The sequence below is a fragment of the Argentina silus genome (assembly GCF_951799395.1).
Source record: "Argentina silus genome assembly, chromosome: 19".
Taxonomy (NCBI): domain Eukaryota; kingdom Metazoa; phylum Chordata; class Actinopteri; order Argentiniformes; family Argentinidae; genus Argentina; species Argentina silus.
In genome coordinates this window covers 15358197-15373885 of record NC_139673.1, presented here as the reverse complement: position 1 = coordinate 15373885, position 15689 = coordinate 15358197, and the positions used below count along the sequence as shown (strand labels likewise).

The window sequence follows — 15689 nt, the reverse complement described above, 5'->3', positions numbered from 1 at the left end:
TTGTCCACTAGGTGTCAGTATATTATACTACTATCTATTTAATGCCGTACTATCTATCACTATTTTTTTTTTAATTATTATTATTATTATTTTTTTTTACAATTTTCTACCAAGGGATAACTTTTATGGTAATTTACTTCTAAGTCCTACATTTCTATGGTACCCATTAAGTCAGTGTGATGAATGTTTCTCCTTCAACACACACCAGCAGAAAAAAAATACATTTGAGCAAAAGTACCATAACCCTAAAATACAATTTTGCAAGATCAATAAGCAAACAAAAGCCAAGACATCTTTACAAGAATATAATATTATTTAAAATATTATATATTCCCTCTAAATTAAAAGTGTAAGCCCAAAGTAACAGAGGTAAACAATGTCCCTCAATGGCCACCGTTTGTGCTTTGATTTTACTGGGTGATCAGTAATGATATAGACTAGGTAAGCCAGACATTTGACCTTAAATAAACTTGTTATGAAAACTAGGTCTAGGAGAGAGGGAAAGAGGGAAGAGAGAAGGAGGAGGGAGGGAGGAGGGAGGAGAGATAGGCCTCTGCTGCCTCTTGAGGACTGAAGTTGTGAACCCCTGTTATATGGTCGATGTCCCTGTTTACAATCAAAACAATCAGTGAGCCAGCTCACCTTTAACTGTGAGGAATACACATTAATCGTGCAATGTTTTATGATTTAGTTTTTTCCAATCAGGTTATATCCAATACAAGGTTGGTGCATTTCTAGAGTTTAAACCCCTTCTGTGACTGTGCAGAATTCAACGGCATAACTGGCGTAGATCAAATTAAGGCATTTCCTCAAATGACCAGAAAAAAAGTACCAAAAATAAATCTATAGCTCTGCTAGCAAAGATTTTACAAAGGCGGTCTAAGCAAACATATTCATTAATAAAATATTACAAAACTAGAACATGAGAGTACACTGTTCGCTGTAAAGGGACAAAATGTCATGTCTTGTTGTCATATGATACTCAAGTCATCTGGTCATGTGACCAACAGCAACTTCCCTCACCCAATAAGAGCTCCATCTAATCTATCTACTGTACGTAAACAACACAGAGCACCTAGAATGCTGTAGAATGTTCAGAAATGTCTCTGATTGGATTAGCCTATTGCTGGGGGGGTCAGAAATGTCTCTGATTGGAGTAGCCTATTGCTGGGGGGGGGGGGGGGGTTCAGGCTACGATGCCTCCCTTGGCCGTCCAGCGTCCTGGGGTGTGTGCTTGGCCAGGGCAGACGCCTGCTCCAGTAAGTGAGCCAGATACCCATCCTCAGCTGTCTCCCTCGCTGACAGGCTGTCAGACTGGGGAAGGCCCGAGGGCCGCAGAGCAGCCTGGCCTACGGGTGCCGACTCAGTCCGGGGAACCCTGCAGGGTGACTGGGGGGCGCTGAGGGACGAGGCGGCTTTCACAGTCAGGTTGCCTGTGGGGAGTATTGTAGGTGTGTTGGCGCCCTGCTGAGCTAAGACCTGCCCCCCCCCAGACAGACCCTCAGTACTCAGTACAGGTACAGCAGAGTGCATCTGTCTGACTAGATGTGCTGCGTTGCCCCCTGGTGGTTCGTAAGGGGGTGGCCCTGCAGGTGGAGGCCCATCAGGGGTGAGGGGGACTTCATGGATGAGGACGGGGTCCGGGGAGGGCAGGCAGGGCGCGTCCTCGTTCAGAGCATCCATGTCTATGCGGTCCTTGGAGGGGCTTTCCTCTGGGGATATGGCGTCTGGCTGGTATGTGATGGTGTGCAGGGCCAGGCTGGCTCCTGGAGGTCTGCTAGCTGGGGTCGGGCTCACTCTGGTGGGCTTGACTGGCGTCAGCAGCACGGGCAGCTCCAGCCCCAGGGGCTTACGAGGCAGCTCCTCGGACTTCCCTACAGATAACAAACACAACCGTGTTCAAATGTGGTTGATAGACAGACAGACACACAGACAGACAGACACAGACTGACAGACAGACAGGCCAGTATCGTACCTGGGGGAGGCTGACAGGCAGACAGACAGACAGACAGACAGACAGACCAGTATCCTACCTGGGGGAGGCTGTCAGACAGACAGACAGATAGACAGGGAGACAGACACAGACAGACCAGTATCCTACCTGGGGGAGGCTGACAGACAGACAGACAGACAGACAGACAGACAGACCAGTATCGTACCTGGGGGAGGAAGGTCCAGCTTCATCTTGCGTAACTCGATCATGGACGCCTGCAGCTGGTCTATGATGACGTCATCACTGTGGAGGACGGACTGGGCAATCTTCTCCTGCAGAAACTCTCTCAGGTCCTCTAGAGACATCTTCAGGAGACGCTCTAACCCAGACAGAGCAGAGAAGATGAGACCATTCACTATGTTACACCAGGTCTCTCTTGAAAAATAGGTTATCTAAAAAATAACAATATATAGTGTGTATATATGTGTGTGTATATATGTGTGTGTGTGTATATATATATATATATATATATATATATATATATATATATATATATATATATATATATATATATATATATATATATATATATATATATATATATATATGTGTATATATGTGTGTGTATATATGTGTGTGTGTGTATATATATATATATATATATATATATATATATATATATATTAGAAGTGTGTCTCCTTACTCTTGTGTGTTTTGAGGATAGTGTAGGACATGGCAGTAAGGATCCTCTCTCCCTCTAGGATGAAGATGTCCCACAAGCGTAGCGTCAGTGTGAACGGGGTCTGGGGAGACATACAACAATGATGTTTTCTATTTTCTGTTCATCCGTGTTAACTGTCGTTTTCTATCTGCATATCATTTTGCTTTTCTTTAGCTCCCTCTCTCTTGTGTTCTCTATCTCTGCTCCCTCCCTCCCTCCCTCCCTCCCTCCCTCCCTCCATATGAAAGGGGGCTAGCTTGGAGCACTCCCAGCCCACAGCCCCATCTCTGTGGTCGGCTCAGCGGGACTGAGAAGTGCTGACAACAGCTTGTCTCTCTCCAGACTACCACGGCCACAGGATTGTGTGTATGTGTGTATGTGTGTGCGTGTGCGTGTGCGTGCGTGTGTGTGTGTGTGTGTGTGAGAGAGTGCGTGCGTGCGTGCGTGCGTGCGTATGTATGCACAGAGTACACTCACTGTCGTTAAGCCTAGGGGATTGTACACATGTCCCCATTAATTGCCGTTAACATAATATACGATATCCTGCAATTATGATTAATCCTCGCTTGGAGTCGGAATCATGCAAAACTAAACTTTCCATCCATGGATAGTCATTACTCATCGTTACGTTACTTATTTCTATTTAAATATGGGCCAGCTTCTCTCTTTTAGCCACTTGTAATCCCAGCAGAAAAACTATTGATTTGAATGGACAGAGAAGGCAGCTACGGTTTAAGACATGCTTCTTACCCTGTCAATGAAACACTGAAGGAACCATTTAGTGCTGTAGATCCCTGTAGACATCTGCTCCCTGTCCTAGAGGGAGAGGGAGAGAGAGAGACAGAGAGAGAGAGGGGGAGAGAGAAGGATAGAGAGGGGAAAGAAGAAAGAAAGAAAGACAGAGTCAGTGCTTCACAGTAACATGTATCTCTCAGTAAGCATATGACATCACTGCAATAACATTCAGTAATACCTGTAATAACAACCTTGTTCCATACAGAATGGTTTTTTCCATGTCATAATTTCTATACAGTTATGAAACATAATAACAACATAACACCCGTGCTGTATGTAACCCAGGGCAACCTAAACAGTGATCTCACCAGGTGTTTCTTCAGTTTGGGGAGGAGCTTGGAAATAATCTGATCGTGGTGCGCCTGAAACCGCTGAAGTTTGGGAAATCCAGGAACGAAAAATCCTATCGGAGGGAGAGTGAGAAAGAGAGAGAGAGAGAGAGAGAGAGAGAGAAAGAGAAAGAGAGAGAGAGAGAGAGAGAGAGAGGGAGAGAAAGTGTACAATGAGACTAGAACATCACCTAAGAATGTACTGTCAGAGCTAGAAAAGCGGCATACTGTAGTACATTGTGCCTGCTAGCCTGTGCTAGCCTGTGCTAGCCTGTGCTAGCCTGTCACAAGATAGCTTAGAATGATGTTATTACCTACAGTAGGTAATGACTCAGGAAACAGTGATGTACCTGTGACAAGTAGCCAAAACCCTAAGTGGTTGGCAGAAAGTGTCTGATTGGTTAATTTTGACTGTGTGCAGGATGTGTGATTGGTCAGCTCACCGTGCATGCCGTGTTTCTGATTGGTCAGCAGCTGGGACAGGGCCCAGAAGGCATCCTCCTCGTTCATGTACATCAGCAAGAGGGCGGCGATCTGACTCATACCCTGGCAGTAGCTTACCTCCTGAGGTCAAAGGTCAAGGGTCAAACACACACACACACACACACACACACTCTGACGGTAAATGCTAAGTGGGATGCTTGGGACGGCCCGACTCTGAAGTCACCCCGTTGAAGTTGAGATTTAAAACAGCGAAGAGGGTGAGGGCTATGGTCAAGGTCAGAGGTTAGGGGTTAAAGTAGGGTCATCCCAGGGATCCAAGTTAGCATCTATCCTCTCTGACACACATCATGAACACAAACCAGAAGGAGCACAAACCCTCACTCACCGTATTGTAGACTGAATATGCAGACAGTACGTGGAACAGAGACTGCTGCCTGTATTGAGAGAGAGAGACAGCACACACACACACACACACACACACACACACACACACACACACACACACACACACACACACACACACACGGACACATGAGGGGTAGGGAGCACTGTGGATAACAGGTATAGTCAGGTGAGGCTGGTGGAGGTAGAAATCAGAGGACGGGCTCATTGTAATACATGGAATGGAATGAGGAATGGTATCAACCATGCATTACAATGAGGCCCGTCCTCCAATGTCTACCTCCACCAGCCTCCCCTGGTCTCTACCTACATCCAGGCATTAAGGCTGGAGTCTGCCAAGAGAGACCACAGGAACAGTTATTTGAGCTGAGTGCATTTCAGAAAATTCTGGATTTATAGTTATAGGCTAATCCCTGTTTACTACTTCATGTTCATGCCGTTACAGTCAATTACAGGTCTGGAAATGTCATTACATTTAGCCTTCAAGTTCATAATATAAATAATAAATAATATATAACATAAGATAGAAATCTCTCACGTAAATACTGTACTGTACATCCTTGTCACAAGTGACTGTTTGGCCTCTGCCTAGAACCTAAACCTACTCAATGGACAACACTACCATAGAAAACCACAGAAAATGGGTTTCTTCTGCTCTCCCTTCACAGCGGTTCATCGGGTTTATCATGGCTGTTACTGTGGCCGCCTCCCTCTAAATATGGAAGGCTCTGTGAGGGAGTTAGCTGAGACGTGAGACTTTCCACTGCCCTTCCAGAGGAGAGGCCTGTGGTCTATTAGACTGCCAGTGGAATCACCGATGGTGGGTCAGGTTCTAAACTAACCGCTACAGTCCTGAACAGGCCCTGGTCCACTACAGTCCTGAACAGGCCCTGGTCCACTACAGTCCTGAACAGGCCCTGGTCCACTACAGTCCTGAACAGGCCCTGGTCCACTACAGTCCTGAACAGGCCCTGGTCCACTACAGTCCTGAACGGGCCCTGGTCCACTACAGTCCTGAACGGGCCCTGGTCCACTACAGTCCTGAACAGGCCCTGGTCCACTACAGTTCTAAACAGGCCCTGGTCCACTACCTCCTGCCATACACACACACACACACACACACACACACATACACACACACATACACACACATACACGCACATACACACACACACACACATCTGGTGACTTACTTGACTCCCAATCGATCCATAAACATAATATGGTTTCTAAAGGTCCTGTTGACGTCCAGATCGATCTGTTTGATTTCAGAGGAGTACATTCTGGCTTGCTCCTTCATTTTCTGAAAAGAAAAAGAATTGAGATTATTTATTTCAATACTTTATTGATTCAATTATACATTCTTTGCACATTTCAAAATCAGACACACAAGTACTTCACATAAACAATAACAAATACATTTAAAAAAAATGAATTGACAAGAAAACCCAATTGTCTATTCACAAAACTATAGTTAGCTGTGTGATGTTTATGTTGGTTTTGTTTCTGTTTCATCCCCGTCTGGTGGTTTTCATCTCACTCCCCTAATCCTCTCCATATTTGGAGAAGCACCAAACAGTTGATATATACTGCACTGTTAATCCTGCTGAACCTCTCTAGACATACTATGTTGCATTAAAACCTCTGAGTGACTTCAGTATTTGGATACCATCTGGTAGATACTGTAGTGTCATCAACACACTCCAAAACACTCGGGACCACTTCAGCTAATGCACTAGGAGCAGTGGAGGCCGGTGGGTGGAGAAATGGGGATTGACGGGCTCTTTGTAATGGATGGAACGGAATGGCATCAAACACATATCCAACACGTGTGTTTGATACCATTCCTCATTCTGTCCCATGCATTACAATGAGCCTGTCCGCCCATGTCTCCCTCCACCAGCCTGTCCTGGTGTAGTGTGTGTGTGAACCTCAGCTCACCCCTACCTCGTACTTCCCCTCGTTGTCGTTCTTCAGCTTCTCCACGTCCAACATCAGGGCCCAGGCTTGGCCTCTCAGCTGCATAGGGATCCCCTTGTACACCCTCTTCACCATCTGCACAGGGGGATGGGGGGGGGGGGGGGGGGGGGTTGCAGGCAGGGGAGAGGGTGTTGAATGTAGGGGGTAGAGCTTTTTCCCTCCTCTTTTAAACAGTGTTTGTTTGTTTGATGTGTGTGTGTGTGTGTGTGTGATTCTCACTCTGTCACTGTTCCTATACTTGTCCCATTTCTTCACCATCTTCAGCCATTTCTCCACTCTCTCTATCTCCAGATGTTTCAGCTGTGAATGTTGGGCAGAGTTTTACTAAACCGACGGGAGATATTGTGTGCACAACATGGCAAACACTGTGTATCAATAACATTGTTGACAAGTAACTGTAAATACTAGTCAGTAAATGCTGTGTTGTGTGTGTTTCCTGGAAGCAAACATAATTCCCTTCAAGGTAAAAAAAATCAACTGACTTGTCTTCATTACCCAATGTACAGCTCCCACTGCACCGGCAGATATACAGTTACCAGTGACATTTGACATTGGGAAGTGTTTCAAAGCTGCCCGGGGTGAAATGTGTCTTTAATCAGATTAATCATAAACACATGACTTGTGAGAGGCGTGTGAGGAAGCAAAGCCTCATGACTGTCGTGCCTGCTGATAGGCTTCTATGGAAAAGGACGCCTAGGGAATGTAACGCTACACACACACACACACACACAGGCACGCACGCACACACACACAGGCATGCGCGCGCACACACACACACACACACACACACACACACACACACACACACACACACACACACACACACACACACACACACACACACACACACACACACACACACACACACACACACACACACACACTACAGCTTCTGGAAAGTTGGAAGATTACACCCTACACACCATGTAAGAGGTCAGACTAAAAGGTCATGTCTTCAACCCACTGCCCCCCACAAGTCTAGCCAGCAGCCAGTCTCTAAAGAGACTATTGAGGTTAGGTTAGTACGTTCCTTGACCTATGGAGGTTAGTACGTTCCTTGACCTATGGAGGTTAGGTTAGTACATTTCTTGGCCTATGGAGGTTAGTACGTTCCTTGGCCCTTACCTTCTCTTCATGTGCACTTGGGTTTGGCAGCTCCTCCTCACTGAGAACAGGGAATGACAGGCACAGTCAGAGTCAGGTCATTTTGACTGTACACACAATGCATGTTACTTCTACCATGAACAGGCAACATGCGTCCCATGGACTTACTGCAGGAAGCCAAAGCGGTCGGTGACTCTGTAGATGCTGTAGTCTGCATCCTCCCAGGGGTCGATCTCCACCCCCTCCTGCCTGCCCTGGAGTTACAAACACACACAGGGGTCAGGCACACACACACACGCACACGCACACATACGCATACACGCAAGCACACACACACACACACACACACACACATGCATGCACACAGGCACACACACCAAAGAACACACACACACACCCACTCACCCACACACACTCACACATGCAGGTACACACACACCCACACACCCACACAGGAACACATGCACATGCACATACACACACAATTCAAGTGCTTAATCATTCAATTCATAGAAGATTGTTGCGCTGAATGGGCAGTTTTAGAACTTTCAAAGATAAGCAACACACAATTTCACTGTATTCTTCAGCAAAAACACAAGGTTTGATAGGTTGTTTGTTCCTATTGCTAAATGAATAAAGGGTACATTACATAAAGCACAAGCAAGGTCATCAATAAGCATCAAAACCTGCACAAGGGATTAGAGATTAATGATTTTAAGTCCATGTCATGATCAAGAGTAAAAGCAATTGTCCAATGGAAAATCCCATCTCGATGTTGACGCAACAGAAAGTCATATCACAATGTGGACACATCACAACAGAGAGAGGGGACGGACGCCATGCCAACAGACGTGGTTCAGAGACAACAGAGGTAGAATAACACTGTCCAATGTCTCTATGGTTGAGACCAGGGGAGGCTGGTGGAGGTAGAAATCGGAGGACAGGCTCATTGTAATGTATGGAATGGAACGAGGAATGGTATCAAACATGTCACACGTGTTTGATACCGTCCTCATTCCATTCCATGCATTACTGTGAGCCTGTCCTCCGATGTCTACCTCCACCAGCCTCACTGGTTGAGACAGTTCTCTCTAAAGACTAACAGACTACCAAGATGTGGCTGACTGTCAGACAGCAGGTTGCAGAGTCAAGCGCGAGGAATGCTTTCTTTAACAGGAGTGTTTTGATACTGCCCACAGAGACCCCAGATATTTATCTGTGTATCAAATAGGTTCTAGCACAGACACGTCCTCACTGGAGAAACCCTGGGGGCAGTGAATGGTGTCAAGTCTGTGAAAGTGAGAAGGCTAAAAATAGGAGGTTAGCGGAAGTCGTTTAGGGAAAGAGGAGAGGGAGGAGAGCAGAGGAAGGAGAGAGGAAGAGAGGAGAGAGGAGAGAGAGAGGAAGAGAGGAGAGGGAGGGAGAGAGAGGAGAGAGAGAGGAGAGGCAGAGAGAGAGGAGAGAGATATAATTAAACACCGAAGTGAACGTGTGGAAAGCGGTTGGCAGCATGCCACAGAACCTGCTGAGGATGTTTCCTCTCCAATCTGTATCACACTGTGCATTAGAATACTCTATACCCATGGTGAATTGTACTTCAAACATGAAGGTGAATGTATGGCTGAATTGCTTCTCTATGTACGTATGTTTGTGTGTGTCGGTGTGTGTTGGTGTGTGAGGTTCAGTTGCCTCCTGGGACAACAGAGACACTGAAGAGACCTTCATAGAGAGAAATCAACTGAACCTTTTTAAAGACACGCGACAAATTCCCGTTCCCGTTGTCACAGCTGTTGCTATGGCCAGACCAGGCACCCTCCCACCCCCCGCCTTTCACCGCCGCTAGACTGAGAGCTAAATTTAACCGCTGTCTCCCACTCTCTCTCTCCCTTCTTCTTACCGCAATGTATCAGCAAATCTGCTGGAAACTGCTGTGCAAACTGCTGAACTAGTATTTAGATTGGTAAATTCGATACATTTACATAAAATTCCCCATTAAAGTGGTAATTTATCACGTAATTTTATGACATCTAAGTATTGTCACAGCTTAAAACTTCATTTAACATATAAATTGTATGATTTTGTGTATGTATGAAATGTGTATTAAACATTTAATATTATGTGTATTAAAATTGGATTTTAATGTTAAATATCCGTAAAAGTCTGTAAATTAACTAGATTATTCTTTATTGTACCGAATGTAAATAACTTTTTTTACAGTGTATGGTAACTGAGGTCACGACCTGGAGGAAGGTTCATAGGTCACCAGTTATTAGCAATGTCTTACAGTGTCATTGTCTTTGCCTGGCAAAACAAACCATTAGTATTAATCAACATGCTATTAGGCTACTTCAGCTATGCATAGTCAGACACATTGATTCACTTCACATGCACACACATACACACACACACACACACACACACACACACACACACACACACACACACACACACACACACACACACACACACACACACACACACACACACACACACACACACACACACACACACACACACACACACACACACACACACACCACATTATTAACATTCTGTTTCTCCTTGTTATCCTTCTTAGAGCGTCGGCTGGGTTTTTTAATGACCCGTTCAAACAAGTGTGAACTCTTCCTCCTGTGAAGGCAGATGGACAACACACAGATACACACATCACTGTCAAACCATAACTATGACATCATCATACACCTGCACAATCTCAAACCATAACTATGACATCGTGAAACACCTACACAATGTGAATCCATAACTATGACATCATGATACACCTGCGCAATGTGAATCCATAACTATGACACCATGATACAAATGCACGATGTCAATCCATAATTATGACATCATGAAACATAACTATCACAAGTTCAGGGGATGAAATACACTGCTCTGATTGGTTGATGTCTGTGAACTTTCAATCCTTGTCCTTCTCCACTCATACAGTAATTTGTTTGGGGGCGTTCACTTGCATTATTTTTGTCATCTGTAAACAAGAAATTACGTAAGGTTTGCCATGTACATGGTTATTTTAGCGTCTCAGAAACAGCTCACAGCACCACTCTATGCTGTGGGCTTCTTGAATGTCACTCACCGTATCATATTTCAAGATGATGTCAGCACGTTCTTCTGCTATCAGTGTCTCAATGTCTTTCTTCATGTCAATATCTGAAAACAGACAAAATAATACATTCATAAAATGTATTAATTAAAGTATTTATAAACAATATCATTTTTAACAGTATTAGAATCAGTCAGAATCACAATGTAGAGAACCGATTGTTGTGAGGGAAAGGCATTGGCTTTCAAAACAAAACTGAGAGCAGACATGGCTCGCATTCTCTCACAGCATGATCCGGTTCTGTTTACATAGCCAATCCTTCATGTTCTACCATGTTAGATTGTCCTGTATGCTGGGGGATGTTCACTGACAGTAGGATATTAGACATTGAATGGTGTTCCCCTGCCATAAAGCCCAGGATGTTGGTTTGGGTTATTGTGTTGGTTAATGCTGCTTCTATTGTCCCATAAGCCAGGACACTTCCTGCGTCTATCTATCTGGTCCGGTCTGGAGAGACGGCTCTCTGACCGCTTTACGCTAACTTCTCACCTCAGATCAACACAGAAAGACTTTCTACCATTTCGAAATTGTCTTATTTATTAAAAATTGATGTTTGATATTGTAACAGCAACAGTAATTCATTGTTTTTTAATGACAACTGCTTTTTTGAGAACCTGTAATAACACTGAATGACCTATAAGGAAACAGTTTAAAGACCTCCTCCAATCAAACATTATAAGCTGAAAATACATGTTTTAAGTATACAAGTATATCAATATACAACCATTTCAGTCCAACATAAGCAATATATGTAGTAGTATTTAGTCATATTTAGACCCAAAGTTGCATATGCACTTTGATGACCTGTAGCAAGCATGACGTCGTCAAGGTGAGTTCTCTGAAATCAATTGTAGTAAAAATGTAGCAAAAGATTCAGGGGGATTGAACAACAAACACAAGGTGCTGATACGTATTAGACAGCAGGTTTGAGTGGGAGAGGGCAGTACACACACAACAGGTTTGAGAAGCAAAGCACTGAGTGGATGGCTAGTTGGCAGTGTATGAAGAGGCTGTGTGTCTGTATGTCTGTTGTGTGCATCAGTAATATAAGCCCCCTGGGAAACGCAACTCCTGCCAGCCAGCGTTCAGATGAGAGTGTCCGTTAACCCACTCTCCACTCTTCCACTCTCCTTCCCATCTCTTCCCCCTCTCTCTTTCTCTCTCTCGCTTCTCTTCTTCCCTTCACCTTCCCCTCACTTCCATCTCTCCTTTCCATCTCCTTCCCCCTCTCTTTCCTCCCTCTCTCCCCTCTCCTTACCAACCCTTCCCCTATCTCTCCCCTCTCTCTCCTCCCCCCCTCTTTCCCCTCTCTCTCCCATCTCTTTCCACGCACGCACGCACGCACAGACACACACACACCTGACCCGCTATGCTCTTTCCCTTCTCCTTCCCCTCTCCCCACCTGCCACACACACACACACACACACACACACACACACACACACACACACACACACACATCTGACTCGCTATGCTGTTCATCAGCACTTGGGTGTTAGTTAAGAGGGAAAGGAACATTTGATTGACAGGTGGATATTGACGGCCCATCTCACAGCCCTTCTTAATATTACAAAACACTGTGATCATTCCATCCTCCAGGGACATACTGTATCTCTGCCAGGGGAGGCTGGTGGAACTACAAATCGAAGGACGGCCTCATTGTAATGCATATTATGGAACAAGGAATTCTTCATTCCATGAGCCCGTCCTCTGATTTCTACCTCCATCAGCCTCCCCTGATCTCTGCCAGTGGCTCTGTGATGGCTACACATACCACATCTCAACCTGATCTGACACAGGTGGTAGGCAGAACGGAGGGGAGGCAGTGGAAAGGTGAAGATGTGCAAGGAAACAGTGAACAGGAGCCTCTCCGTGAGGCTCCATCAAACAGGTAGCATTATAGCCTATGCTATAGGTAGCATTATGCAGGTAGCATTATAGCCTATGATATAGGTAGCATTATGAAGGTAGCATCATAGCCTATGCTCCAGGTAGCATTATGCAGGTAGCATTATAGGCTATGCCACAGGTAGCATTATGCAGTTAGCATTATAGGCTATGACACAGGTAGCATTATGCAGTTAGCATTATGGTATAATATGTTTAGGAGGATCAGGGCTCTGGTGGTCCACCATGTAGGCATAACTACTGTACGGAGCTACTTTCCCGCAGGTGAATACTGCCTAGTAACCATGGTGAGATATTCCACTGGACCGCCACGGCTGTTGTTATTGTACTACCACAACAAAGCACCAGGGGGTATTAATCCCAGTTAATCCCCACATTCCGTGAGCATCATTTCCAGTGCAGAGGTCCCAGAGTCATAATCTGCATGGACACACAGCAGGAAACATCAACCATCTGGATTAGGAATATCTCTGAGGGCAGGATTACGCAATGTAATACTGTTATTCCCAACCTGGAAGCAAAGGAGCTTCGGAACAAAGAACAGGCAGTTCAGTTGTTCTGGAATCTCACCACCGTTGTTACGTGACAGGTTTACAATCTGTGTGTAGGTCAGTCATTTCCCATGGCCAACTACAGGACATACAATATGGTTGTATTGCAGGTATGGGCAACTTGTCCTGAAGGGCCTGGACTTCCAGTCCAGCACTTACATCACCAGAAGAAAAATTTGCCGAAAATCAGAGAACAGGCTCATTATAATGCATGGAATGGAATGAGGAATGATATCAAACATGTGTTCGATACTTTTCCTGAATCCATCCCATGCATTACAATGAGGCCCGTTCTCCGATTTCTGCCTCCACCAGCCTCCCCTGGTCTAAATGTGTCACTGACCGTCTGGCAGACATGTGCTTCAGTCCCTACCTCACTGAATTATTCAACCTGTTTAACACAGATAGAGCACAGCAGGGGAGATGGAGGCTGCTGCTGGCAGCTACCGGAGCCAGTCTCCCATAGGAGACTCCCGACACGCTGAAGTCTGATGAAGATGGACATGTGACGCCTCGTCTTCTCGCCCTGGTTGAGAACTCTGAGGGCTGAGGCTAGACTGGGTTGTAGCCAAGCTGTTTCTGGTTTAGCCCACTAGTCATTGTCTTGGCAAACAGGGAAATGATATAGTGTTGTCAAGTCATGTATTCTTTATTATCCCGAACAGCTAAATGTGTTTGGCTTAGAGAGAATCCAGTTATAAAAAAACACAATAGACATTTAAAGGACAGACATTCAAACATTGTTCAATGGAGACAGTCAGATAGACTGGTTACACTGAGGTAACAGTGGTTGAGAAGGACTCTCTCCCTCACCCTAACGTCACAGTCTGAACACCCCTACTACCCCTTCTCACCAGACACTGATAGTGTTTAGTGGAGGCTGATGGAGGTAGAAATCGGAGAGCGGGCTCATTGTAATGCATGGAACGGAATGAGGAATGGTATGAAACACACATGTACGATGTCTACCTCCACCAGCCTCCACTGCATAGATTCAATGTAGTCCCTTAGTTTCACCCCTTTATCTCTAGTCTATACTTTTCAGAAAACAAGAAACTCAAGAGAGGAAACACAGTTTATCAAAACATTCAGAAAAGCACTGAATGTGAGACTCAATCCATCTGGCAGGAGGTGCCATGTGGTCAGTGGTCAAAAACCAATGCAGGCAGCACATAGTGGGGGCTCTGGAGAGCCTCCCAGTTAGCATGGTGGAAGGATGCCAGGTCCAGGCCCAGCACCGAGACCAGGGAGGGTTTAGAAAAAAAAAAGTAGCCTAGCTGTCTTCCTCCTCTACTGCAACTGATTTCATTTGCATCTGGACCCCAGAGAGCTGACACACACCAAATCACACAAACACACGTGCACGCACACACAGGCGCGCAAGGACGCACGCACGCACACACACACACACACTCACTCTCACACAAAGCCATATACGTTTTTATGTGGAATGAAAGGAACCAGCTATATGCACGGCAGGCCAGTATAGTGGCACATCTTCTAAATTCATGGCAGGGGATCATGTTTGTTTGTTCATTGGTGTTTTTGTTTACATTCATTACATCCATGCCACAGTATCAGCGTGGTCCGCTGTTGAGGATTGAATGCATTGTTGAACAGCTTCACAAAAGCATACATTCAATAGAGCTCGCAACAAATCACATTTAAATCTATACTAAACCAATAGGCCTAGCCTAAATAACGTGTCTGGTTTTGTCTGAGAGCGAATATTGTCCATGGGTGTTGTCAGCTTAATACAGACTGTGAAGAAATAGGGAGCAAATATTACGCAAACCTCCCAGTTTTAATAGAATCAAAGGAAAACTAGATACATTGTTGCAACAGAAAGAGCGCTTGTTATAGAGCGTTTTGCTTGGATTAACGCACGGAGCCTGTCGCGCAGACGTGCATAGGTATTTCCATAATAATACATGTAGTGAAACTGTCACTGACTAAACCACTGTAATAACACTAGAACAAAAAGATGGTGCAATTACCGTTTAATCTGGATATCTCTCTGCGCTATCCGTGCAGAAAGAGAATTCGCCTTTCGCATTATTTCGTCAATCATGGAATTTCAGATCCAAGTAGAGCTGTCACCCAAATCGCAGTTGACAACAATAGCCGTCCCCAGTCAGTCCACGGCACGGCACAGACCCAGCTAAGGGGATTCTGGTGGTCTACTGAGCAGGCGCGGCAGCGTGGCATGGGTGACAGATAAATACGAGCTCTGGGTGATGTCTTAAAGGTACAGTGACACACACAAAGCATGTAGGCGTTTTTTTTTTGTTTCAGCGGACTGGACTAACCTCAGGGAGAGTAGTGCCTGGTTTAATGCCTCTGCCGCCCTCTGCTGTTCTCAGGCCGCTTTACACCAGCTTTATGTGTTCTATAT

The 15689-nt window shown here is 45.2% G+C and overlaps 1 protein-coding gene across 1 annotated transcript; it reads right to left on the bottom strand.

Annotated features, from left to right (window-relative positions):
• Positions 1-1101: 1101 nt before the first annotated feature.
• Positions 1102-15672, bottom strand: LOC310819615 (USP6 N-terminal-like protein). Its single transcript, XM_083690925.1, has 14 exons — positions 15292-15672; positions 10809-10882; positions 7877-7962; positions 7730-7769; positions 6824-6904; positions 6572-6679; positions 5818-5927; positions 4608-4656; positions 4222-4342; positions 3758-3852; positions 3405-3470; positions 2637-2736; positions 2160-2312; positions 1102-1874 (listed from the first exon to the last, which is right to left on the bottom strand). The coding sequence occupies exons 2-14, from the start codon at positions 10872-10874 to the stop codon at positions 1192-1194; spliced, it is 1758 nt and encodes a 585-aa protein (XP_083547051.1). The 5' UTR covers positions 10875-10882; positions 15292-15672; the 3' UTR covers positions 1102-1191.
• Positions 15673-15689: the final 17 nt, after the last annotated feature.

Excerpts from the sequence above, each read along its gene's own strand:
- LOC310819615 (XM_083690925.1), bottom strand. The coding sequence starts at position 10,874 with ATGAAGAAAGACATTGAGACACTGATAGCAGAAGAACGTGCTGACATC. Across the intron at positions 5,928-6,571 it reads ACAACGAGGGGAAGTACGAG|AAAATGAAGGAGCAAGCCAG; the intron begins GTAGGGGTGAGC and ends TTTTCTTTTCAG. Across the intron at positions 4,657-5,817 it reads ATGGATCGATTGGGAGTCAA|GCAGCAGTCTCTGTTCCACG; the intron begins GTAAGTCACCAG and ends CTCTCAATACAG.